The sequence below is a fragment of the Aulonocara sp. 'chitande type north' Nkhata Bay genome, linkage group LG3 (genome assembly GCF_057382095.1).
Source record: "Aulonocara sp. 'chitande type north' Nkhata Bay isolate Kocher_YH1m ecotype deep benthic linkage group LG3, A_spYH_male_GT1.1, whole genome shotgun sequence".
NCBI lineage: Eukaryota > Metazoa > Chordata > Actinopteri > Cichliformes > Cichlidae > Aulonocara > Aulonocara sp. 'chitande type north' Nkhata Bay.
In genome coordinates, this window is record NC_141346.1 from 10,814,943 (window position 1) to 10,842,185 (window position 27,243).

Consider the following 27,243-nt stretch of genomic DNA (forward strand, 5'->3'; position numbering starts at 1 on the left):
AGTGATGGAGGAAAGAAGAGGAGCTGTGTGTGGTTGCGAGGGCTGTATGGAAATCTCCCCTCCCTGGACTCCTGCCCCTTTCACTCCCGGACCCTGGAACCCTGTGTGTGTGTGTGTGTGTGTGTGTGTGTGTGTGTCACCGTGGAGAACACTGTAAATAAATTCACTTTTGATTTGAAGAAACTTGTGGTCTGCGCCTGAGTCCGCTCCACTAATCGTGACAGAAGTAAAACTCAGTGTCATGCAGTGACTTTTACACAACCAGATGAACCAGCTCACACTAAAACATTTTGCTGCACTCTTTACACTTATTTCTTTTCTTTCTGCTTTCTGAGATAAAAGCTCTTTATCAGTAACTTTTACAGCTTCTGGCAGGTTAATGTCTGAACTTTGGAGTGAAACACACCCTTAGTTACAGGAAATAACACCACTGTCTGTAACTAAGTGAATCCACCTTAACACCACCTGTGTGTGTGTGACTGCATTACACTCCCACTGCTGGGAACCTGAACAAGAACCAGAACAAAGTCTAAAATAGAAGCTGACAAACAGCTGCACCACCGAGTGACACTTTATTTTATAAACTTCACAACAGGTTTCATGTTGTGACCTGTGGAGGTGAAAAGACACAAAACCTGTTTTACAGCTTTTGAGCTGCAGGCAGGATTGAAACACACCTTAGTTAAAAGTCAAACAGCAACATTTGTCTCCTCCCCTCACGTCACTCAAATGTGACAAACCAGGAAACAGGAAGTTCTTCGTCCTCAGTAAAGAGAGACGCACAGACGATCAGACTGAGCTCAGACCAAACTAGCAGCTTCCTCTGAGTGAGTCCAGCTACAGGAGAGAAAAGTGGAAAACTCCAACACTGCTGCTTCAAGCTGCTGACGCTCCACACACTGAATGTGAGTTTGAGCAAAAACACGACTCAAAGGAAGTTTCAGTGAAGGTGGTAGAGGAGGGAGGGGAGCCAGGACTGACTGTACTTCCTGTCTGCTGTTTTCAGCTTCACTCACAGACTCAATGGCTTCCAGATCAGAGGAGGATCTCTGCTGTCCGGTCTGTCAGGAGGTCTTCAGAGATCCTGTTATTCTGTCATGTAGCCACAGCTTCTGTAAAGACTGTCTGAAGAGATGGTGGAGAGAGAGACCAACACACGAGTGTCCAGTTTGTAAGGAAATATCAGTTTATGATCCACCTTTAAACCGAGCTTTAAAGAACCTGTGTGAGTCGTTCTTACAGGAGAGAGATCAGAGAGCTTCAGAGGATCTCTGCAGTCTGCACTCTGAGAAACTCAAACTCTTCTGTCTGGACCATCAGCAGCCAGTGTGTCTCGTCTGCAGAGACTCAGAAAAACACACCAATCACAGATTCAGACCCATCGATGAAGCTGCACAACAACACAAGAAGGAACTTCAGGAAACTCTGGAGCCCTTAAAGAAGAAGTTAAAGGTTTGTGAAGAAGTTCAAGTGAAGTTTGATCAAACAGCAGAACACATTAAGGTCCAGGCCCGACACACAGAGAGGCAGATTAAGGAGCAGTTTAAGAAGCTTCACCAGTTTCTAGCAGAGGAAGAGGAGGCCAGGCTGGCTGCACTGAGGGAGGAAGAGGAGCAGAAGAGTGGGATGATGAAGGAGAAGATGGAGGCTCTGAGCAGAGAGATAGCAGCTCTTTCAGACACAGTCAGAGCCACAGAGGAGGAGCTGAGAGCTGAAGACGTCTCATTCCTGCACAACTACAAGGCTGCAGTGGAAAGAGTCCAGCGCTGCCCCCTGCTGGATGATCCACAGCTGCCCTCAGGAGCTCTGATAGACCAGGCCAAACACCTGGGCAACCTGACCTTCAACATCTGGAACAACATGAAGGACATGGTCTCCTACACTCCTCTCATTCTGGACCCAAACACTGCAAATCCAAAACTCATCCTGTCTGAAGATCTGACCAGTGTGAGACGAGGAGGAGAGAAGCAGCAGCTTCCTGATAATCCAGAGAGGTTTGATTATTACGGCTCTGTCCTGGGCTCTGAGGGCTTTAACTCAGGGACTCACAGCTGGGATGTTGAAGTTGGAGACAGTACATGGTGGGGACTGGGTGTGTTAGCAGAGTCTGTGCAGAGGAAGGGAGACATACGGTCTGGATTATGGAGAATACGGTTTAATGGAATTAAAAGTAAATACTCAGCATGCTCACCATCAGATTCTGCTCTCTCAGTAGAGAAGAAGCTCCAGAGGATCAGAATGAATCTGGACTGGAACAGAGGAAAGCTGTCGTTCTCTGATCCTGATACTAACACACACATACACACCTTCACACACACTTTCACTCACAGGTTGTTTCCATACATTTGGACTGATGGTAAAGTGAATGTGTGTCCGTTGAAGGTGTCAGTGTCAGTGCAGCAGATGAGTTGAGGATGATGATGTTTCTAATGTTGTTTCCTGTCAGTGAGTTGAAGCTGTTAAACTGCAGCTGTCCTCCTGCTGCCTCGTTGTTCCAAAGCTCTTTGTTTCTCTTTTAGTTTCACTCTTTCTTTCTGTTTCTGCTGTCCACCTTTTCACATGGAAAATCATTTCACTGTTTCTCACTGAATGACTCCCCAAACTAGATTTGAAATTCTATCAAGTTTCTAATCATTACAAGTGATTAACGACATAAGTGACCATCTTCCAATTTTTACAATCTATGATAGGAATTACAAGATCAATAAAATGGACAGTAAAAAAGAGTACAGACGAGTAAGAACAGAAGAAAGAATGAATGCATTTAAAAAAGATTTATTGAAGGAAAACTGGGGTGAAGTATATCAGGAACAGGACGTTAATAGTGCTTATAATAAATTCCTTAGAATATTTACATTACTGTACAATAACAACTGTCCAATAAAGCAATATAGTAGGAAACAGAAATATATGGACTGTCCATGGATAACAAAAGGTCTGCAAAATGCATGTATAAAGAAAAATGCTCCCATAAAAGATTATGGGAAATCCTGAACAGTGTTATAAAATGTGGGACTGGACAAAAGAACTATCCCAAGTATTTCATTTGTAATGACCATGAAGAATACAATATGGATGTTGTGGCAAATAGTCTCAATGAATTCTTTGTAACTGCTGGACCAAATTTAGCAAGAACAATCACTCATCCTGGGAAAGCACAGGAAAAACCCGATACACTGATTGACAGAAATCCATATTCTATGTTTCTCACAGCCGTTGATGAAAATGAAGTTCTTGAAATTGTCAAAAAATGTAAAAATCACAAATCTTTGGATTGTAATGATATTGATATTATAGTGGTTAAAAGAGTCATTGAGGCTATTATAAAACCATTTACATACATCTGTAATTTATCATTTCAAACTGGTCGATTTCCAGACAGAATGAAAATAGCAAAAGTTATACCTCTATACAAATCTGGAAACAAACACCATTTCACAAACTACAGGCCTGTCTCTTTACTACCTCAATTCTCAAAAGTTCTTGAAAAACTGTTTAAAAACAGACTGGAAAAATTTATAGATAAGCATAAACGCGTGAACGCGCGCAAAGCTACTGGTCCGGACGGGATTCCCGGCCGCGTCCTCAAGTCATGCGCGGCTCAGCTGGCTGGAGTGTTCACGCACATCTTCAACCTTTCCCTCTCTCTGTCTGTAGTCCCAGCCTGCTTCAAAATGGCCACCATCGTCCCTGTACCCAAATCCTCCACCATCTCCTCATTGAACGACTGGCGACCTGTAGCCCTGACCCCCATCGTAAGCAAATGCTTCGAGAAGCTGGTCAGGGACTTCATCCGCTCTGCACTACCCGACTCACTGGACCCTCTACAGTTTGCATACCGCCACAACAGGTCCACTGATGATGCCATAGCCCTGACACTACACACTGCCCTGTCACACCTGGAGAAGAGAGACACGTATGTGAGAATGCTGTTTGTAGATTACAGCTCAGCATTCAATACCATCGTTCCCTCGAAGCTGGACAGGAAACTGCAGGATCTAGGACTGAGCAGCTCCCTCTGCAGCTGGATCCTTAGCTTCCTGTCTGACAGACGCCAGGTGGTCAGACTGGGCAGCATCACCTCATCCCCCATCACACTGAACACTGGTGCTCCACAGGGGTGTGTACTGAGCCCTCTCCTGTACTCACTCTACACCTACAACTGCACAGCCACTAACAACTCCAACATCATTGTGAAGTTTGCGGACGACACTACAGTGGTGGGTCTTATCACCAACGGTGATGAGACGGCTTACAGGGAGGAGGTCAGCGCCCTGACCCACTGGTGTCAAGACAACCATCTCACCCTCAACGTCGCAAAGACAAAGGAGTTGATAGTGGACTTCCGGAGGTGCAGAGAAGTACACACCCCCATCACCATCAACGGCGCTGCTGTGGAGAGAGTGAGCAGCTTCCGGTTCCTTGGTGTACATCTGGCTGAGGATCTTACGTGGTCAGTACACACAAACAAAACAGTGAAGAAGGCGCAGCAGCGCCTCTTCTTTCTCAGGAGACTGAAAAGATTCGGCATGAGCCCCCGCATCCTCAGGACCTTCTATCACTGTGCCATTGAGAGCATCCTCACTGGATGCATCACCACCTGGTTTGGCAACAGCACCGCCTACAACTGCAAAGCTCTCCAGCGAGTAGTGCGGTGCTCTGAACGGATAATTGGAGGTGAGCTTCCCTCCCTCCAAGACATCTACAGGAAGCGCTGCCTGAGGAAAGCGGGGAGGATCATCAAGGACTCCAGTCACCCCAGCCATAAACTGTTCAGACTGCTTCCATCAGGAAGGAGGTTCTGCAGCATCCGGTCCCGTACCAGCAGACTGAGAGACAGCTTTTTCCATCAGGCCATCAGACTGCTGAACACGTCATAGACACCTCAGCTTCACTACTGGAACTTCAACATTATGCACTCCACACTGTATATAAATGCCACTTGTTTTGCACATATTCAACTCTGTATATTTTATATATTTTATTTATTATTATTATTATTTTTTTTTACTATTTAATTTGTAAAAATGTGTATACACACACACACACACACACACACACACACACACACACACACGTAGGATAATATTTAGTATACACATCCAGAAATGCATACACTATTATATATTGTACATATATTTATTAGTTTCAGATGTAGCCATTCTTGTATTTTGCTCGTTTGTGTTGTTGTGTTTTGCACATCTCTGTTGCTTGTGGGGCTCGCACACAAGAATTTCACTCGCATGTGCTGTGCCAGTGTGCCTGCACATGCGATGTGACAATAAAAGTGATTTGATTTGATTTGATTAAACTACTCACTGAGAGTCAGTACGGATTCAGATCAAGCAGATCAACATCATCGGCACTATTAGATTCAATAGAATACATCACAAATTCCATAGACAAAAAGCAATATGTGGCTGGGTTATTCATAGACTTGACAAAGGCATTTGACACTATAGATCATGATATATTAATAAGAAAACTGGAACGTTATGGTGTCAGAGGGGTAGTTTTAGATTGGGTCCGGAGTTATTTAAGTGACAGAAAGCAGTTTGTGAAAATAAATGGTGGTTGCTCCTTATGTATGGACATTGCTTGTGGTGTACTATTAGATTATTCTGTTATTATATGTTACCTTATATATGTAATCAAAGTAGTTGAATTAGAATACTGCTGTAGATCACATTATACCCTTTAATATAGAGTGTGTGAGCTGTATGTAGTTTAGTTCTCATTATACTTTTGAGTTAACAGAACATATTCACATATTAGTTCATTAGATAAATGTGCATCACTCTGTATCCTTGATCTGCTGGGAATGTGTTACACTGTTTTCTTGACATGCTTAATTGTTGAATCATGAAGAGAAGGTTGTAAGCAGGAGACTCTGTGTCTAAAGACAGGGGAGATAGATAGACCACATTCCACACCCCCACCTTACAGAAAGCAGAGAAACAACTGCCGAGGTCATAACTTAGGCGCTGTAACAGAGAAAAAATGTGATGTTTTGGCTTTTACGACTAGCTGGGGGCCACTAGAGACTATAAAAAGCTGAGCAACCCGTCACCATTTTGAGACATGTGCCTGACCCTCTGGTGGCATCTCTCCCGTCCGGACGTTGTAATGCTCTTATTGTTGAATTGTATGGAAATAAATGATTGTTGATTGAGCATTTATACACCGAGTATTGTCCTTCCTTCAGCCCAAAGATTCAAAGAATTGGGAGAACACAACAGTACCCCAAGGGTCAGTTTTGGGTCCAAAATTCTTCAACTTGTACATTAACGACATCTGTAAAGTGTCCAAAGTATTAAAAATGGTTCTCTTTGCTGACGATACAAACATTTTTTGCTCTGGTGATGATCTGCAGAATTTATTGGAGGATATGACAAATGACATAAGTAAAGTGAAGTTCTGGCTTGATAAAAACAAATTATCATTAAATTTGAATAAATCTAAACTTATGTTATTTGGAAATAGTAGTTTAAATACAAATGCAAAGATTCAAATAAATGGTGTTGATATTGAAAGAGTCAGTGAAAATAAATTTCTGGGGGTAATAATAGATGAAAAACTTAACTGGAGAGCTCACGTAAGATATATTCATTCCAAAGTATCACGAAGCATTGCAGTACTAAACAAGGCAAAACAGGTATTCGACAGAACATCACTTCATATTCTCTACTGTTCACTGGTTTCACCATACTTAAGCTATTGTGCAGAGGTCTGGGGCAATAACTATAAAACCACATTACATTCACTTTTTACTCTTCAAAAAAAAGCAATTCGAATCATCCACAATGCAGGTTATAGGGAACATACAAACTCACTATTTTTGCAGTCTGAAATATTGAAAATTGACGATATAGTGAAATTCCAAACAGCACAAATTCTATTCAAAGCAAAAAATAAAGAACTGCCAGGTAATATTCAGAGTATGTTTTTTTTGAAAGAAGGAAGTTATAATTTAAGGGGTTTTTGTAAATTCAAAACAATGAAGGTACGTACTACAAGAAAAGGCTTTTGCGTTTCTGTTCAAGGAGTGAAATTATGGAACAAACTGAATATGGAATTAAAGCAATGTCCAAACATAAAACTGTTCAAAAAGAGTTATAAAAATATGATCTTCTCGATCTATAAAGAAAAGGAAAATATTTAAATTATGTGAATGTCTCTATTTAAAAACAAACAAACAAACAATAAATTCATGATGTGATATTATAGTATATAGTATATCAGAAATCTGTTCACTATTTTTATTACAAATTATATCAGTAAGGAAGCTGACTAAATATTCACTGATAATTTATGGGACAGGGGTGGGATTAAATAAGTGTATACTTCTTCCCACTCCCTTTCAACATGTAAATTAATCAGAATGTTTTTTGTATGTAATTTGTATAGTATTTTTTTCTCTCTTATTTCTTTTCTAAATGTACTTGTATATTGTTCACATGTTGAAATAAATTACCAATCAATCAATCAATTCATGTTTCTATTTGATGTGTAAATGGAGATGATTTAGTTTGCTGGGATATGGACTGACATGTGTTGAATGGGAGGAGCAGTTTGTTGTTGTCTTCTTGTCTGTTTATGACAACAATAAATATGTTGTTGAAACAATGATTCATGTTTAACTCCATATATGAAATGTTTCTGATCTTTGAATTCTGTTTGATTAAAGACTTTCTTCATGACACAAATGAGATTTCAGTGTATTAATAGAACTAAATAAGCTCAGAGTTGAAAGGCTGGAGTATTATGTACGTGCTTCACTGTCAGGATCTTCAGGGGGATTCAAAGGGAAACATCAAACTGCTGTAATGAGATAAACTAGTTGGGCTGAACACACTTATCTGTAGTTTGTCTCCATCCAGGATCATCAGAATATAATGAACATGTGTGAAGAGCCACAAAATGCTGCTGCCCTCTCAGCATGATGAGCTCCAGCCTTTGTTAGCAGGACAACAGGAAACATGAGACAACTTTCAGAGACAGTAACCAACTGTGGCCACAAGATGGCAGCAGCTGATCTGAGATCCTTTATTGGACAGAAGGACTCTGCTCTGTGACGTCATCAGAGAGACGGCCTTCACTCTGATAGATCTGACGTCATGTCTGCACTGCGATGATGAAAGCTGATAAACACATTGTTATTGATCCATGAAATCACCTCTGTCCTCTCAAGTGTAGCTGTTTACAGAGCTGAAGAAGTCCTTCATCATCAAAACGGACAAACATGTATTTCCTGTATTAAGTGACGTCATCCTCACTCTGACCTCTTACATACATTCTGTTCAGTTTTCCTGCTGTAAGAAATAAACTGTGTGAAAATAGAAATGCAGGGAAACATCCATTAAGTGAACAAAGTCCAAAGAAATAAACTTGGACTGTTTTTTGAAGCCTAAATAAAATGTGAATAAACTTTATAGATACATTTGAAACCAGCTACTCTGTGACTTTACACACTCACACAGTAACAGAGCTGATTCCTGATTGGAGCAGCACAGAGTTAGACTTCTTTTCTGGCTGTGGATTGGTTCGTCAGGATTTCCCCCTTTACAGGTTTAAAAACAATCTCTGTTTCTACATTTTTTGACCTCCTTCTTGTGTCTAAAAGTGAAGCAGCACCAGCCTCCTCTGATCCTCATGTTGTAGCTCTGTGTGTCCAGCAGGGGGCAGAACACCTCCAAACTGTGCCAGCAGCTCTCACTGTGAGCTCAGACGTTTGTGGACACTCAGTTTGTTTGAACATAGTAAATAATCAGAGCTTCTCAGACTGTTTATGGGGACACCACCTTCTCGAGGGTGTACTGTCAGAGAGGTGGTGTATGGTGCTGGGTGTAGTCTCTCTGCTGGTTCACAGTTTTTACTGAGGAGCTGTGTTCATGTCAGGAAGGTTTCGTCTGATCACTGTGGTGCAGTTTGGTTTACTCTGTTTCTGAGTGTTTGTAGGATCAGTCTCTGCAGGTCACCTGATACCTGGCAGTGAAGTGTTTATGAATCAGCTCCGTCAGATTTAATCCAACAGAATAACATGTAAAACACTCCAGGGCTTTTACTCTGAAACTTTCTCCAGAGCTGTCTGGAGTTTTCTTACATTAAAATATTCTGGGATTACCAGACTGTCCACATCATGTGTCCTACCAAAACTTTCATCCACAAATATACCCTGACATTAAACCCAAATAGATGTGAGAGCGAGTCATTAGTATCAGTACTGTGTGTGTGTGTGTGTGTGTGTGTGTGTGTGTGTGTGTGTGTGTGTCTGTGTGTGTGTGTGTGTGAGAGAGAGAGAGATATTCAGGTAACTTACTGGGTTACTGCACATGCTCACACCTTTTCAGCACAACAGGTGCAGTTTGGTGTTTTACTGCCTCCTGCTGGAACAATGATGGCAGCTCTCAAGACTTTATTGGTTATTGTCATTTCGTGTTACACAGCCTGAAACGAAATACTGTTCCTCAGCAGCCTCTACAGTGCAATAACCAATATATTTTAAAAAGAATAAATACAGTTTAAAGGGAATACGTTTAAAAAAGAGCAGCAAAAAAGGCATAAATAGCTTAAAATCTAAGTTCTAAAAAAAACCTCCAGTTTTTATTAATATTTTATTATTTATCAAATTATTATAAACTAAAAATATTTTTTACGTGATAAACGACTTCAGTGCTTCGTCCATGACCTCCTGAAGGTAAAGGGCCCAAAGAGCCAATCAGCAGCTCTGAAACAGGAAATATGACTCATGGAGAAGTTCACAACAGTTTCAGCTGCCAATTGTACTCATCGCCATGGAGACTGTCTCCTGTTGTAGCTACACACAGTTAAGATATGGAACATGTGTGTAACCAACTTTCATAGGTTTTAATATCCTGATGTTGACAATTGATGCAAATACAATAAAATAATAACTACACATGTTATGTGTTAGTCTTTAATACAGCTCTCCAACACACACACAACAAATAAATAATCAGTCACTTTGATTTTTTTAAATCAAATTTATCATTATTTTACTAACAGATTTGCAAATCGTTACATAAAAATATTATTAACTGCTTTTAGAAGTAGAAATGATTTATGAGGTTTTAGATATTTAAGATAACTAGATTGCCACCTATTGAATTAATGCACATTTTAAAACATCAGAAGCTGGTGGATAATAGAAGACAACTTAAGGAAGCGTTTCCCTTTTTACATGGTGAAAAGAAGATGACCACTGAAGGTGGAATGGTGAAAATGATTGTCATATATTTTAAAACTAACCCAGAGACATAAAAACACCTGATCTCCAGTCTCTAGACGCAGTGAGGCTCCATTAGAAGCTGTTCCGAAATGTGAGGCCTGACGCTCCCACGCTGAAAAAATGCGTTCTCCATTCTTAAACAACACAACAGCTACACCATAAACAGGATCTCCAGGTCCACATACGTACCACTCAAAGTGGTAGGCTCCTCTCACTGGTGCAGTGAAAATACCTGTGGGACATTTGTTAAGTGGAAAATCAGATGTTCGAACATCGTGAACATCAGTCTGACATCAACATAGCTGAGAAGTGACATTCAGTCTTATTACCTGTGTGTGGGTTGTAGGCATTTCCAATGTTTGTGACAAGATGTTTAAAGACAAGCGTAGTGTGTGTGTTAAATGGGCCAGTAATTCCACCACCTTCAGCCAGTAAAGAAGCTGAAAAAGCCACCTGTTTGACTAAGAAAGAGAGAAATGTCATAAATTTAAAATTTTTGCTGCGGTGTCCCCCCCCTCCCCAAAAGACGAAATGAAAAAGTTTTAGTGAAAGCATTTGATAGATTTCATTCTTACAGAAGCCAAAACCAACTAAGAACAGCTGCAGTGTGGTAGCTGTCCACAGACAATTTGGAGGAGGAGTGCTGAGATAAATACATTTAAAGAAAAGGTTGTAGATATGTTTTGCCACACAGTGTGTAGCAGTCTTCTTGGTAACTGGATTGCAGCCTTAATACACAAAAAAATACACAGATATTTTAAGATGAAAATAATCAGAGCCATGCTGACTTCATCACATTACCTAGTAGCTGTTGATTAAGATTTTCAATTGCAGTCCTCTGCTTATCCACTTCCTCCAACTTTGCTGCATTGTCTGAAAAAGAAAGTTTAAAAAATAACATTCTCTAAAAATGTATAAATACCCTGTGTGTGTGTTAGGAGTTTTAATTATTGTTCTAACTACAGAGTGCTACTGAGGATATCGTCGGGTGGTGGAAGAAATAATTCGAGGACCTCCTTAATCCCACTGACATGTCTTCCATTGAGGGAGATGAGTCTGTGGACAAGGAGGATGGCTCGTCTATCACCGGGGGCGGGGTCACTGAGGCAGTTACACAGCTCCTTGATGGCAAGGCCCCTGGGGTGCATGAGGTTCGTCCTGAGTTCCTGAAGGGTCTGAATGTTGTTGAGCTGTCTTGGTTGACATGTGTCTAAAATGTTGACCTTCAACAGGTCCTGGCATCCAGCTCCCACTGGAGCAGTATGCAGCCATGGTCCTCAGTGGAAAAGGGTAGAGCGCCCACTCCGTGTCAGGGACGTGTTCCTGCACAAAGTGGAGGAGTTTAACTATCTCAGGATCTTGTTTAAGAGTGAGGAGAGTGGGAGATCAACAGACAGATTGGTGCTGTGGCTGCAGTGATGTGGACACTGTATCGGTCCATCATGGTGAAGAGACAGCTGAGTGAAAAAGTAAAGCTCTTTCCTATCCAACACGTTGCAACCCGTTCTCACTCCCAAAGCGTAACATTTTACGCTAGGTGACAAATCGTCAACATATTACGTTTTCGGCTACCCACAACGTTCCTAGATGACGACCTCGGAAAAAAGAGGAAATATGAGAACCGTCTGGACTCCATCTACACGTTTTCACTCTTTTTCTTCAAATCGCTTAGAAACACGTTATTTAACATCATTATAGTCCTGGTTAAGGTCAGGAATAAGGTTATGGTCAGGGCTAGGGATAAGGTCAGGTTTACGGCTGGAATACAGGGCTGGAACGTCTGTTACCGCGGGAGCGTCATTGCACTGGATTCCAGCCATAACCCGCCGCGCACCATAAGAACGCCGAAGGTCTCCTTTCGCGTTCCTCAGGAACGCCGCGGAACGTGACAAAACGTCGACATGTTACGCCTCGGGAGTGAGAACGGGCTGTCCTATCAGTTTGTCCCCACCTTCACCTATGGTCACGAGCTTTGGGTAATAACCAAAAGAATCAGATTCTGGATAAAAACAGTGGAAAAGAGCTTTCTCAAGCCTGGGAATGCCTTGGTGTTCCCCCGGATGAGCTGCAGGTGGGGGCCGGGGAGGGGAATGTCTAGGCTTCTGTGCTTAAGCTGCCGCCCCTGCGACCCAGCCTTGGATAAGTGGAAGATGTATGGTTGGGTTGAAACTACCCTTAGATAAATTATACTTTGCACATATTAGTACATATTACATTTTCCCCACTGAACCCATAAAAAGCACAAATTTTGATGATTTCATATACTTTAACCTATAATTATTAATCTCACACATTGGAATAAATGAACTCTAACAAATAATAATGAATCACTAATATTCTGTTATACAATGAAACGTGTACATACAGTACCTTGTTGTTGCTGTTTAAGCTTGTCAATTTCAGACCTCTGTCTCTGAAGTTCAACGTTCTGCATTTCCAGGTCTTTCAGTTTTGCGACATGGTCTGACAGAAAAGAACATAAATAAGTCAATATGAATTTTATTTATCTGCATCATTTGAATCCCTTTTCATTTTTCGTAGGCTAGATTATTGAATAAATAATGAATAAATAATAAAAATAAAAAGATTAATGAGAAACGTTAGTGATAGATTCATGAAGTGACATTGATTGAATTTCATTATCTGCCTCTGTCTGATTTGTGGAAACAGAGCAGACCAGAAGCAACAGCGAGAAAAACAGCGTGATCTCCATTCTGTCAGTGAAAACTCAACAGTATCTGTGTGTCATCTGCAAACCTGACTGACTTTTATATTACACAGTACAAAGGGGAGGTCACTGTAGCATTAGATTCAACCTTATTCTAGTGAATCAGTGACTAATGTAATCTTTATGACTTCAGATGCAGTACAAGGAGAAGAACAAGTGAGTATCAATGATTGTCAACTGATAGTAAAACATGAGCATGTGTGTTTCCACCAACTGACCAGAGCTTAGAGGACAAATATCAAAATGTGTGCTCAGATACAGATGTTTAAGCAGCTGTGAAAGAACATATCTGGAAGTTTTTGGCACTGAGGAAGTAATTGCCTTTGATTATGGAATTCCTCTAATAACTCAGAGCAAAAATACTCTAAGCGACAAAATGCATAAAGTAATCTTTACAACTTTTACAAGGTACAAGACTACAAAGAGATAAACAAGTGAATGTCAATGATTATCAGCCGTTCATAAAATTAATCAGCACGTGTTGTTTTAGAAAATCCAATGTGAATGTAGGAACCATGAAGGTCACTGACATGGTATAACTTGAAGATGAACTTCTACTCTTCATGTGTAACATGACACTTGGTTGACCACCCTTCCCACTCCAGTTCAATAAAACCACAGCTGTCCTTTTTTGTTTCTTTCTTCTCTGACCACTTAGGTGAGAAAGCTAGTGTTCAATGCTTTTCAGAGAATGAATTAATCTCTGACCCTTCCACTCCAAGCACTCCTCCAGATGCAGTGAACAATCTTATAAGCAATACAAGAGCATGCTGAAGAGTCTTGGTTGCTAAATACAGCAAAAGTATTCGGCCCCCTTGAATTTTTCCACATTTTGTCACATTACAGCCACAAACATGAATCAGTTTTATTGGAATTCCAAAGCGTGCAAGACTGAAATCCCGTGCGGTGACGCAGTAAATTATTGACTTACTTCACTCAAACATGATATGAACAATTTAATCTAGCCTCTCTGCATATCATGTAGTTTCTACACTATATAGTTACACTTAACTTTAAAGCATGAGGCACTTATGTTAAATACACGCAAGATGCTTATGTAAATCCAAGAGTTGGCCAATCCCTTTTTTTCAGTGCACTGTTGCCAAAGTGCTTGCTCATAGGGGGTCATATGATTGTTGGGTTTTTCTCTGTATCTATGAAGCGCCTTGAGGCGACTTTTGTTTTGATTTGGCGCTATATAAATAAAATTGAATTGAATTCTGCCAGCTGTTCATTTCTGTATGCACAGGATTCTCTCCCTTTCCTCTCCTTTCACTGGTGGGTGAGAGGAAGTGGGCAAATTCTACAAATGTCATTTAAAGATTAAACGACTCACTACATGTTAGCTAGATAACACACATGTCTTAAAGACATAAAGACCTGGATGGCCGCTAACTTTCTGCTTCTTAATTCAGATAAAACTGAGGTTATTGTACTCGGCCCTGAAAATCTTAGTAATATCGTATCTAAGCAGATTCTTACTCTGGATGGCATTAACTTGGCCTCCAGTAACGCTGTGAGGAACTGGAGCTGGAGGCTGCATGCCCCGTTGGAAGGCTTTAATTCATTTCATCTGTGTTTGTTTAACAGGAAAAAATAATCACAATAAAAGTGAGACTAGTGAGGAACATAAGTATTTGAACTCCCTGCGATTTTGCAAGTTCTCCCAGTTAGAAATCATGGAGTAGGTGCATTCCCACTGTGATAGACAGCTTTGAAGAAACAATTCTGGAAATCACATTGTATGATTTTTAAAGAATGTATTTGTGTAACGCTGCTGCAATACAAATATAGCAGCAGTGCTACACAAATGCTATATATCAGTACGTCAGCAGTACCTGTCATTTTGGTCATCCTGAAATTATTTTTCATGATTTTAAGGATCCAAAAAACTACTTTGGCTTTACTGAAGCAGTCGCATTTCCCCCCTACCGTCTAAAACTAAATCAGGGAAATGTTTACGCTCTGTCAAATATGCACTGAGAGGAACTACCAGGAGGGGCACTGTAACCATAGAAACAAACATAGAGCTCTGACATTGTTGGGGATCACTCCTGAATTTACTTAAGCGTTAGAAAAGTAAAGTAGCCTAACAAAGTAGCTAAAATCGTGGACGTACAGCATTTGGACAGACAGAGTGATATTAAACAAGAATCTTCAAGGTGTAAGTCAGATGTCGTAAATGAGGAAGACTTTAATGCTTTACATTAAGGATTACCGTATGAAACAGGGCTGCTGATGAACTCGTCTGCATTAGCGCTGTCCTCTGTAATCTGATGGAGACTCTGCAGTCCCATTTGCAGAAGGCAGCACTTCTATTTCCCAGGGCCATAGGTTATAACTCTTTTAATTAGATTTAAAGGCTGATGTTGATCTTCCTCTTTCACAGAGGGATAGTGAGTCTGTGTAAGTGGATTTCTCATCCTGATGTCTGACGTGTCTCTTGCAGGCTTCTGTGCAGCTTGGAGGTGACGATTAGACTCAGAACTGCCCAATCAGATGCAGTCTCCAGTTTCCTGGTTTATTAACAGGTCAGTGAGGATCCCGATGCTGGGAATTTGAACTGTCAGTCTAAAGGCTTCTCAGTCCAGACTGGGTGCTGTGTGGAGAAGCACCTGATTCTCTCGGAAAGTATGGCTCCAGTACGTCTGCCTCATGTGGAGCTGAAGTTTCACTTTTTATATGCTGAAGTTTCACTTTTATTGTGATTATTTTTATTTTCAGGTTAAACAAATGCAAATAAAATGACTTAAAGCCTTCCAATGGGCATGCAGCCTCCAGCTCCCAGCTGGTCACTGCAGATGGCCGTCCCTCCCTTAACCTGGTTCTGTTGCAGGTTTCTTAATGTTATAAAAGAGTTTCCTTTACCCACTGTCACCAGTGTTTACTTAAAGATGATTGTGTGATTGTGGGGAATTTCTCCTGAAAGCTATGGGGCCGTTATCCTGCATTTCTGATTAAACGAGAGGAGTGACATCTTTGAGCTGCATCAAGGCTGGACCAGCACTGAACTGTTAAATCGTAATTATATTCATACAGTCCTTCTGTTGCCTTGAAATTTCATAAGTTTCAAAGTTTGACAGAAGAAAGTTACTGACCTCCGTATCCTGTGCAGCTCAGCAATAAAGTGGGAACTGAAAGGAGGTAACAGTCACGTTATTTAGATTTTTCACACTTGGAAAAAGCAGAAGTTGTGAACTTCTGCAACACTACAACCCGCTCTTTTCTCTTCACTCTTTCTCTGTGAGACTGTTGTTGATCTACTACAGATCATCAATCCCACCCAAAAACGTTTAAACTCTTAATGTTCACCTGGTCTTTGGGGACCCATTTATGGCCAGGGTTAGTTTCATCCACTTGCTATATTTTTTATATCTATCAATGTGTGCATCTAGGTCCTGCTCTCATGAGGTTTTCCACTTGAGAAAGCCAGAAATAGGCCACAAAAGAAAAAGAAGGTGGATGTTAATTCTTTGTCACTACCTGGTGAAGATTAACAGGTCTTCCTTGTTGGTCTTCAGACAACAATTCTGATGGCTAAAGAACCAAATGGGACAGGCAAAAAAAAAAAAAAAAAATGGAGCATGCCCGCTCCGACCGGCTTTAACGGGTTAACAGACCTCTCTGCATTGAATCATATCTGTTATTAACCTCTGTCTCTCTTCCACAGCATGTCTTTATCCTGTCTTCCTTCTCTCACCCCAACCAGTCACAGCAGATGGCCCCGCCCCTCCCTGAGCCTGGTTCTGCCGGAGGTTTCTTCCTGTTAAAAGGGAGTTTTTCCTTCCCACTGTTGCCAAAGTGCTTGCTCATAGGGGGTCATATGATTGTTGGGTTTCCCTCTGTATCTATTATTGTATGATCTACTTCATAATATAAAGCACCTTGAGGCAACTGTTGTTGTGATTTGATTTAGATAGGGTTTTAATTTAGATAGTAATGGTTAAAGCTTGTGTTACTGACTCGTTTATAGTACGTTTTGGAAATATGTATATGTTTGTTATGTGCTCTAATGTTATTGTATGTTTGTTTGTGTGGAGGGTTGCGTTTTCATTTTGATTAGTTAACCCCCATACTTGGGCTAGTCCGGATGCTCACCTGAATAGGTAGAGTATAAAAGAAAGCCATTTTGTTTTTAGTCAGTTGGTGTTTGTGCTGTTAACATGTGCCTTCTTTAATAAAGTACACCTTAGCGTTAAGGTTGTTCTTGTCCAATTCTTGGTCTTCAAAGTTTAAGACCACGGTAATGTTTACAAATTCACGCCAGTTAGGTGTGTTTGATTTAACCCAGTAGTTGAATAAGTGGGCGTTGGTCAAGACAAAGTTGTCAAATAGCACAAACTCTGTGCCTTGCTTTATGAAGGAACCAGTTATGAGACAAACTGACTCGCTCAGTTCGAGCAGCAACATAACACTGCGAATTTCAGTAAAAGACTGTCAGCTCTTTCCAAAGTTCTCCATTCTGTATTTCACTGCTTCCTGGAAAGAATTTCTGGGGAATCTACTCTCCATCCATTGTTTCAGACGCGGACACTGCTGACAAAGTAGATCGTAAACCTCCTTACGGTCAATGTTGCTGCCGTTTCTTTGATTAGGGTTTTTAAACACAATCCGTTCTGCTGTGCTACATCTAAGACCGTCATTGCACCTCTGCGCTTTGCATTATTTGATGCATGTGGGTGGAGGTTTCTGCTACCATGGGATGGCTACATCTTTTATTTCTGTATCTGCTCCTTGTGGAAAACATATTTTGGATTTTCTTATTGTCCAGATGATCAATTATGTCTCTGCACTCAGTCTTACGTTCGTCATTGATGTTAACCAGCTCAAAGTAGCCCAGGGTCATCGGTGAAGCGACCGTCTCTTTCAGAACCTCGGCCGCAGTTAGTCCCTTCTCCCACAAAGATACTTGAACTGTTTTAAAGCGTCATTTAAAAAAAAACAACTTCTCTCTTTTTTGGCATTTAGTCCCCCCTTTGTACCGATGTAAAAGACAGAATAGTAATCTCTCACCTTAACCATCTTCTTATATTTATTGAAAGGCCTCTGTGCAAGGTTGAACACAGTTAGTGTTGTGTGTGCCATCTGAACTGGATTTCAGTCTGAACTGATGTCCGTGTTGGTCCTGCAGAAAATCCGAGTTGGAAAAGGTAGAATTTTTTTATGTTGCATAAACAAAATGTATTTAATTTTGTTCATAGTCTATTTAAAGCCATGATCCTTTTCTTATCGCTTTCACTGGAGTGGGTAAAATGAGTCTGCAAAGTTAAAAAAAGAGATTTACATTTATTGTTTATTACTTTTATTGGACATCATCCGATCCCATTTATACACATTTAGGATGTACAATAGATGAGAATGACATGGTCAGCTGAAATTAAAAATTCAGCTGAAACCAGGCCAAGAAGATGAAAATTCTGTTGAAAATGGGTGAAGAAGCAGAACAATGCTACTGAAAAGTTGTAAATAAGCAGAACCTTGCACAGAAAAGAGGTCACAAAGCTGAAGTTTCTGCTGACAACAGCTGAAGAATCTGGAATTTTGCTGAAAAGGGGTGAAGAAGCTGAAATTTGTGTTGAAAAGACTTTTAAAAAAGTTTAACTGCAAACTGAAAAAGAAATGTTGCCATCAGCGGGACTTAAAACCCAGGCCCCCCACTCTGAGAATGGCTGCTCATCTCACTGAGCTAAGACACAGCTCACCATGCAAGCAAAATCAGTGATCACACTTGTCATGTGGTCCATTAATTTCAATGGGCCAAAAAATTGCAAAAAAGCTTAATATCTCAAAAGGTATAACTGTTATGATCACCAAAATATACTGCAGTCTTGCGTAAAGATGAAGTGACTTCGTACAGCCCCGATTTGCAGACGCTGTGCGCAGAGGTTCAGGAGCAGAAGTCCCATTGTACCAGGGCAGACCCGACGATGTTTACATGAACACGCTTTTTAGCATTTCTCAATTGACCACTTTTGACACATGGTTGCTGCACCCACTGGGAGATGGATTATGAGTTTCTGAGAATTTCAGAGATCCTTTGTGCTAAGTCTAATTGTTGAATGTTATCATTATGCTTCTTAAATTTGTAAGGTCTGAGTTCAATCTATAGGATCAAGACATTCCTTTGTCTCTGACCACTGTGCTGGGAGAGGCTTTTATTGCAGATACATCCTATCTGGAAAATCTGTTTCTTGTGATGTTGCTTCCTGCTTATATGACCCTTTTGGTCAGCAGGAGGTCACACACACACACACACACACACACACACACACACACACACACACACACACACACACACACACACACACACACACACACACACACACACACATTCTCACATGCATACAGATGTTTACACACACACATAGTGCCTTGTCTTAGAACCATTTGGGGGGTTTTACGTGGGAGGTGCTGTGATGTGTATTGTGTGTATTGTGCTAGCAAGTAAAAGATGTTCATCTTGTTTTTGTCGTTAACAAGAATACGTTTCTAAACCAGCAGGGCTTGTGGAAACACAGGCCCAACTCTTACAGATGAAGGTCATGTGAAGGTAGGTGTAAAGCATCTGATTTACTGTTGGCTGGTTTCATCTGTGAAAAAACAGCATATGAAATGAATTCAAGAGAAGCTGTCAGGCTTTATCTTTATCCTCACAAAGAGGAAGTGTATTCAGTTACTCTCCTCTACTCTGATTTCTTGTAATTTACAGGAAGTTGCTGAATACCTGATGTGTTCATGCAGTCAGTGACTCTTGGCTTTATTCTAAAACTGTCATTCTCACTAATCCAGTCAAGTTTTTGTCGAAGATTGTTTGACAGATAGGAGATGGAGGCTAAACTCAGTATTCTGGGGATAAAATTAAACTCAAGAGCAGCTTTAATACTCCAGTGATCGGTCTGTCCGCACAGCAGATACAGGTTCATAATTTTATCAACACATCCATCCACAGATGTAAATCCAGAGCAGCCATGTTTACCCACAGCATTATATTACAGAGGAAGATGTATATTAGTTGCTCAAAGGCACTTCAAAAATAGAGGTTTGTCTGTGATTGCAGGGACAAAAACAATGAAAAAAACGCATTCAACAGGTATATGTGTAAATCTTTATTCAATTCAATTTTATTCATATATCACCAAATCACAACAAAAGTCACCTCAAGGGCTTTATTAGCCCTTACATTCTGCTCATATTTCATTCATTCACAGAAAGAATTCTGATAGGTTTGTAGCTTAAACCTATTCGCTGGAGCGTTGAAGGTTCATTAACATATGACGTATACATACACACAAAGAGTACCTTACCTGTGTGTGTGTGTGTGTGTGTGTGTGTGTGTGTGTGTGTGGGGGGGGGGGGGGGGGTGTCAGTGTGTGACCCCATAAACAACTTCCCTAAACCTGCTGGTCTGGAAGTCCAGCAGTTCATCTAAACAAAAGGCACTTAGCCTAAAACACACATAGATACGTTTATCCTACCATAAAACAATAAGAGAAGGAACGACCTCTCCCATGCTCCCAGGACGTAGGTGTGAATGCCAGAACACTCTGGAATGCACACAAAGTTTTTGCAGACTATTAAGGATCAAACCTCTACCACCATGACATTGATTATACAACTCTAAGCATATATGAGTAGATATTTCTAAGCATAAATGACAATCCACTATATAAACCTGACAAATTCCCTCATTATCATTGTCTTTAAAAAAATGCCCTTTGCTTTGCAGAGATATAACAGTGTTCATAAAGGCACAGTGGACACATGAACCAAACAACACAGAAAACACCAAGAGGCTGTTTAAAGAAGACCACAGAGAGAGGAGTAAAAAAGTCGAGCAGGGTGGAGCACTTCAGTCATGTAGGTGGAGGCTTCACACCGTCAGGCCATAAAAATAAGAACCATGATTTGAACTGAACCTGAAACAGTCAGTGCAGAAGCTTTAACAGTGGAGTGATGTTTGGAGTTAGAGCTTTGGTCAGACCAGACAACAGAGCATCAGTTCATCAAACTGGCTGCTGATTAAAAATGGTCCTTACTGCTGTAATGATTAATGCCACACTGTTGTTCTTTCATGTGTTAGTGTAATGTACTCATGTGTTTATGTGAGTGTCACTGACCAAGTTCTGTATGAACCACACATTCAAACATTTGCAAATATGTGATATCTTGATAAACCGAGCAGATATTTGAACTTTCCACAGCTACATTCTCGCCTGAAAATATGTTAAAAGTTTATTTTGTGACCCAGAAAGAGTAATAAGAGTGATATTAAAAACTTAGTAGCTGCCGACATCGTTGAAAACTGGAATTGGCTGGGCCGCGCTATGAATTCTGGGATATGGTGGGCCACAAAGGACACACCCGACCCATCCTTCAAATTCGGGGAAAAGGAGAAGAGATTTGTCAGCTGCATTCGGAGAAGTCTACGAATTTGGAAAGCCTTCGTCACGTCGCTGTGACATAATCGGCCTACAAATGCAGCCTCAAGAGGATGCAGCCCATGAATTTGGACACCCCTATAACAGTTTGTAAAACCTCTTAAATCTGATGAGATGGATTTACAAACTAAAAAAATGTCAGGCAAAGAGAGATTTTTTTATACAAAGTACTTAAGGAGGAAAAAGTCACATGAAGCTAATAAACAATCACACCAACATAAAATAATTAATTTGCCTAACCTAAACCAACACAAAAACACTCACTGATCCTGACATTAGAGCTCACAAAAATTCATGTATGTTTGTAACACGGTTTGATTTTGTGTCAGTAAATCTCATGAACAGCCTGAAGATGAATAAACTGTAGTTCAGAGTCACTGACAGCACAGACACACACTGTTGGTCTGAGTGTGAGCATGATGATCATCAGAGATGTCTGCTGGATGTTCAGGAAAGTTCATTGGTGTCTGTCCTTAGATCGTCTGACTCACAGTTCATTTCTGTCTCCTCCTGTCTGACCTGCAGGTGAGAAACAGGTGTGAGGTGTCAGCTGTCAGTGAAGAACAGAACAGAATCCATCCCCTTTTCCCTCATAGCAAGCAGGTCTGGCCCGGATCTGGTATCAAGCCGGCACTGCTGGCTGACTTCTGGCACGATAAGACGTTTGTCATCCAGATATGGGCCAGGCCTGCCATAGATGGCACTGTCTATGTGATGTCATGCCATATCTGGCTCGATTGTGGTTTGGTTTATGTGGCCCAGGCTCATAGAAAACAGGCCTGGCCGGGATCCAGCATCAAGCTGGCACTTCTGACTGACTGGTGTCATGGCAGAGTGTATGTCAACCAGATGCGGGCCAGGTCTGGCAATGAGGCACTATTTATGTTCCTATTTTCCTATTTTAGTTAGAAGACCCAAATGCCATGTTGCAATACTATACCGCAATGGTAGCCAATGTTTCAAGTGCACGTTTTACAGGTTTGTGAGTGTACACTTTATCCAAAACCTAGTGAGGGTTTACTCATCTTTGCCAGTGAGTGGATGTAGCTCAGGCGGTAGAGCAGGTCACCTATTGATCGGAAAGTTAGTGGTTCGATCCCTGGCTTCTCCAGTCTGCATGTCATGAGTGCGAGCATATATGAATGTAGTTAGGAAGCACTCAGTTAAGAGAAAGTGTGTGAATGTAGCATGTTGCATAGAGCACTTTGAGTAATCTGGGAGAGTTGAAAAATGCTGTATAAGAATCATTCCATTCACTGTCTGAACAAAATTTGTCATGTTGCTTTTGCACTATTATGCACATGTTGTTATTACATGGCTTAATTAAGGTACACATTAGGCTGAATTCTGGGACCAGAGCTGAAAGTGTTCTGGGACAGCACAGGGCCAGCAGTGTGTCTGCAACTGGCCTTGTGCTGGCCCATGTGTGGGTCACCAAAGGGTCGTCATTCTTTGTGGTATGTGGAACATGTGTAAGCACATTGTGTGGCCCAGATTCGGGCCATGCCAATTTTGCTATGTGGATAACAGGTCTAACAGTTCGTTCAGGGTCGGAGGTCATGTTGGTTTCATCCAGCTGATATGCAGATCTGTGAGAGCTCATTAAATAGTGATGGGATTTCCGGCTCTTTTTAGAGAGCCGACTCTTTCGGCTCCCAAACGGCTCTTCAGGTTGTTTTGTTGCTTTAATTAATTTATAATTAACAACAATATAAAATTATGCACAAAAGGGATAACTAATGTTAAAAAGGTGGTTTTATTTATATATGTTTATATATAAATATATACAGTGGCCCCTACAGACAAAGCACGTACAAACTCCAAAACACATTTCTAGCGTTAACTGAACTTCCAAAACAGAGCTACCTAGATCACTTAAATTACACAATTGAAAGCGTGTATTGTTTGTGTATTTATACACAAATAATATATTGTTCATTTACCTGTTACTACAACACACCAAATCCGGTCATTGGTACATCCTGGCTTGTGTAGCCACTAGGTAACAAAAGCTCAACACTGCGCCTAGCGTCCTGGAGCACTTCTGTTTGTGTTTTGTACGTGTTTTGAGTTTTTATGTGCTTCTGAGTTTTAATGTGTTTTGGAGTTTTTACGTGCTTTGGGGTTTGTACGTGCTTTGTCTCTAGCAGCCACCGTAAATATACTTTGATTTATTCACTTCACATAAAATGTAATAAATATATCATATAATACAAAAACCAACTATTCACATTTCAACTTTTAACTTTAAATTTTCAGCTTTTTCTTTTTAAACAAATTTAAAGTGAAACAACACAAAACACTGCAAACCACAACACAATAAAATATAAATTAAAATATGAAAACAAAAAGATGCACATTCTCTGTCATATGGACCTGCATGAATAAACTTTCTGAATCCTTTATCATCCACAACTGAAAATAGTTGTGGATGATTACTATACCTTTCTAATGTGATGTTGTTGTCCCTGGCTCTCTTTCTCTCTCTCTCCCTCCCGCTCTGTTCCTGTGCTACTTGAGTGTAACTACTGCCCCTCCCCCCTCTGCCCAGCGCAAAGCACAAGGCTCGCATGTGGAGTGAAGCGGAAAAAAAGTGCGAGAGAGAGGGTGAGAGAAAGAAGAAATAAAAAACCATGGCTCCCAATAATGAGCCGGCTCGCGTCGTTCACTTCAAAGACCCGGCTCTAAGAGCCGTTTCGTTCACAACCGACACATCACTATCATTAAAACATGCCTGAGACTTTTGGAAGGTCAAATCCTCGAATTTCTGAAAATGTGTTTGTTTATTATGAGGCTGGAACATCTGAACCTTTGATTCAGTGACAACAGCTCTGTCACACCAAACAAACTACACTGTTTACATAATTTACAATGTTTATATATGAAGCACTTCAAATACTAGGATAATAATACTAAAAGTGCAAACGGAAAGAGGATTATTTTAACACCTCAGTGAGCTCAGTGTGATTGTGTCATTAACCCTGATAATTATTGAATTAATTATCTTTAATTTCCTAATACAGTTGTTACACAGGCAAACTGGGGTTTGTCAGTGTACAAAGCTCAGCTCGTATGTTCTCAACCATGAATTAATTAATTTTAACCAAAATCCAGAGGAGATGATGATGTAAGAGAACAACAATTTATCACAGCTGGTCCAGATGTGTCAGGGATCACTGATGATTTCAGCATGAGAGGTTCAAATTTATAATGTGATCAGTCTCCTCCAAAGTTTGTAGAACGATCCAGGCAGTGATTCTGGAATTTGGAAACTGCTTACAGATTAGTAACTCTGCTCAGCTGGTCTCAGGAACATTACAGCAAGAGGGCAGAAACTAGAGCTGGGCGATATAAATTTTTTCATATCACGATATGTTTTTTTCATTTCAGGCGATAACGATATATATCACGATACAAGCCAAATAACTATATTTGTAAGATTTAAATGTGCCGTTGCTCACAATTAAAATGTGAAATAATCAGCAGCTTGTTTGGATTTAAATATTTATTTCTCATAATAAGTTTAACAGGGTAGATGTACTTAAGGAACATGAGACTTTTTCAGATAAATAAAGGCAAATATTGCAAACTACACAAAAGGCAGCCACTAAAGCGTTTAAGTTTCAAAATAGAACAAACAAAACAGACTACTAAATTGTCAATTCCACTTAGAAACAAAATATTAATTCTAAAAATAAATCTTAGTTTGTTTTACAGAAGAACAGACTGTTACGGTCGCTGACCTCTAGTGGCTCTCCCTCTGTAGAGGAGTGTCTTTTCTCCTTTTCTTGTGTTGCAGGTCTGCCTCATGAGCCACAGCTGAGGTGTGTTCGTCAGCCACGGCATATAGTCTGCCATCCTAAACTGCCACACCCCTGCCACTTCCCCCATTTTTGCCGGAGCTGTGAGCTGTTGTGTTTTGGGCAGCGGGCCTTAGTGTGTATGTGTGTGAGACCTTAAACTCTGTGGAACTTTGGTTTTCTTTCTTTCATTGTAAGCAAAGGTTGTGCGATTGTGTTATTGTGTTAATTAGTTCATTGTTGTGGAAGCAGGTAGGGGTTCTCTGCCATTTTAGTTTCAACTGTTTTCTCCTGTTTTTGGTTAGACAGGGAACTCAGCCATTGTATCTTGTTTTGGTTAGTGAGTACTTGGTTTGATTTCTAGCTAAAGGGGGTGTTTTGTTTGTTTTGGCCTTGGAGACCCTGAAGAAAAGAGCTTCCCTGTGTTTATTTTTACTGTAGTAGTTTTGGGCAATAAATCATGTTTAATGACATCTATTCTCCAGTAGTTCATGTGTTCTCTTTCACTTTGTGTTACCCCTCACCCCAGTCAACACTTCATTTGTAAGTGGGGCGTAACACAGACAAAATTGACTAAGTTTTGTCAATATCAAATCAACTGAGAACTAAAAGGAAATTCTCAATCTCTCCTTGTTGTATAGCTTAGCTTTTCAAACAGTTTTAACAATTACTTTAGTCTGACAAAATCCCAATGACGAATTAGCGCTTCCAGTCAGAGATGAGCATGCACCGGTTTACTACTAAACTACTATGCTACTACTACTATGCTACTGTTTTTTGTCAGACTTGAAAAAGCCGAAATACCTTCACACTACGGAACTTCTATGGCTCTTCCGTTCGACAATTGGAACCATCATCTGTTTTCTCTTCGGTAACCTTCGGTCACGCTCTCGGTTGATTTTTCTCTAGTCGGCGCACTCATTTCCTCCATTACCCGGGCGGCACGGCGGCTGGCTGCTTCCCAAACAAATACACATGTGCGGCTTGGCACTTGGGCTGTACGTAACAAGTCACGTGATGTGATGCTGCGGCTGTGATTGGTTCGGCTCTGCGCTACTTAATTTAGATTGGCTGTTCTTTTTTTTTTTTTTTTTAAAAAGAGGACAAGAGAGATGAGGCCTATCGCAATAGTTTAACTTTTCTATCGAGAAAACGTTATTTTGCAATACATATCGTTATCGTTCTATCACCCAGCTCTAGCAGAAACACAGCTACAGTATTTTGCCTTGATTTAAACATGGCAGACTGACAACAAACACACATCAACAACCAGGAAGCAGCTTCACCTCTGATCACACACACACTCAACTCTATGGGCTCAAAATGTGGTCATAAATAGATTTGTGCGTGCGTAAAAAAGATTTGTGCGTGGACTTAGCCAAAACAAACCCCTGCAAGTTACAACTACGAATTTTGACCTTATTTTTCTTCCTGTCATCTGATTGGTCAATGTCATGTCAATCACAAATGTAACAATCCAATCAGAGAACAGATGGGTTTGGCTGTCAGAGGGGCGCTTTTTTGAACTGCAGGTCCTTGAAGGGTAATACAGTTTGAAGCTGGACGATCTCTATATAAATATCCGATAGCAGCTAGGTCCCCTAACTTTCAGCAGCTGTTGAAAGGATAAAGTTGTGGTATATCAGTGGTTAGAAATACCATTATTACTTTAGGATTAGTTTAACACAACGTCAGGGCTGACCCGGGACCATTGCTGTGAGTCACAGTGCGCAGCATAAAAGTCCTTTCACATCGGATGCAGGATGTGCTGCTAATGCTAACTGCTAACTAAAAGCAAAGGATCCAGAATTTGTTGCTGGCTGCTGGGCTCTGTGGGTTTTTGCAGCAGCTCTACCTGTACTAGATGCACCTGCTTCTTGTCTTTTCTATCTCTGACTTTATGTCCTCTACAAGAGCTTCTTTTCTTTTTGCTAGTTCTTCAAATGTTCAATAAAAACATGTATGCTAATTCATAACGAAGAAAGCTTTGTAATGAAGACTGTCATTTCCAAAGCACTGCCCCCCCCC

At 40.6% G+C, this 27,243-nt stretch overlaps 3 protein-coding genes across 3 annotated transcripts in view; 1 reads left to right on the forward strand and 2 right to left on the reverse strand.

Annotated features, from left to right (window-relative positions):
- The window catches only part of LOC147333927 (neural cell adhesion molecule 1-like), a gene marked incomplete at its 5' end in the record, with an annotated part of 164,596 nt that overhangs the window by 64,638 nt on the left and 72,715 nt on the right, over positions 1 to 27,243 (reverse strand). The window lies entirely within an intron of this gene.
- On the forward strand, positions 1,024 to 3,906 carry LOC147333930 (nuclear factor 7, ovary-like). Its single transcript, XM_086286527.1, has one exon. It carries the CDS (start codon positions 1,024 to 1,026, stop codon positions 2,410 to 2,412), a length of 1,389 nt encoding a protein of 462 aa, XP_086142653.1. The 3' UTR covers positions 2,413 to 3,906.
- LOC147333931 (complement C1q-like protein 2) lies at positions 10,092 to 10,732 on the reverse strand. Its single transcript, XM_086286801.1, has 2 exons — positions 10,579 to 10,732; positions 10,092 to 10,481 (listed from the first exon to the last, which is right to left on the reverse strand). Exons 1-2 carry the CDS (start codon positions 10,730 to 10,732, stop codon positions 10,198 to 10,200), a joined length of 438 nt encoding a protein of 145 aa, XP_086142927.1. The 3' UTR covers positions 10,092 to 10,197.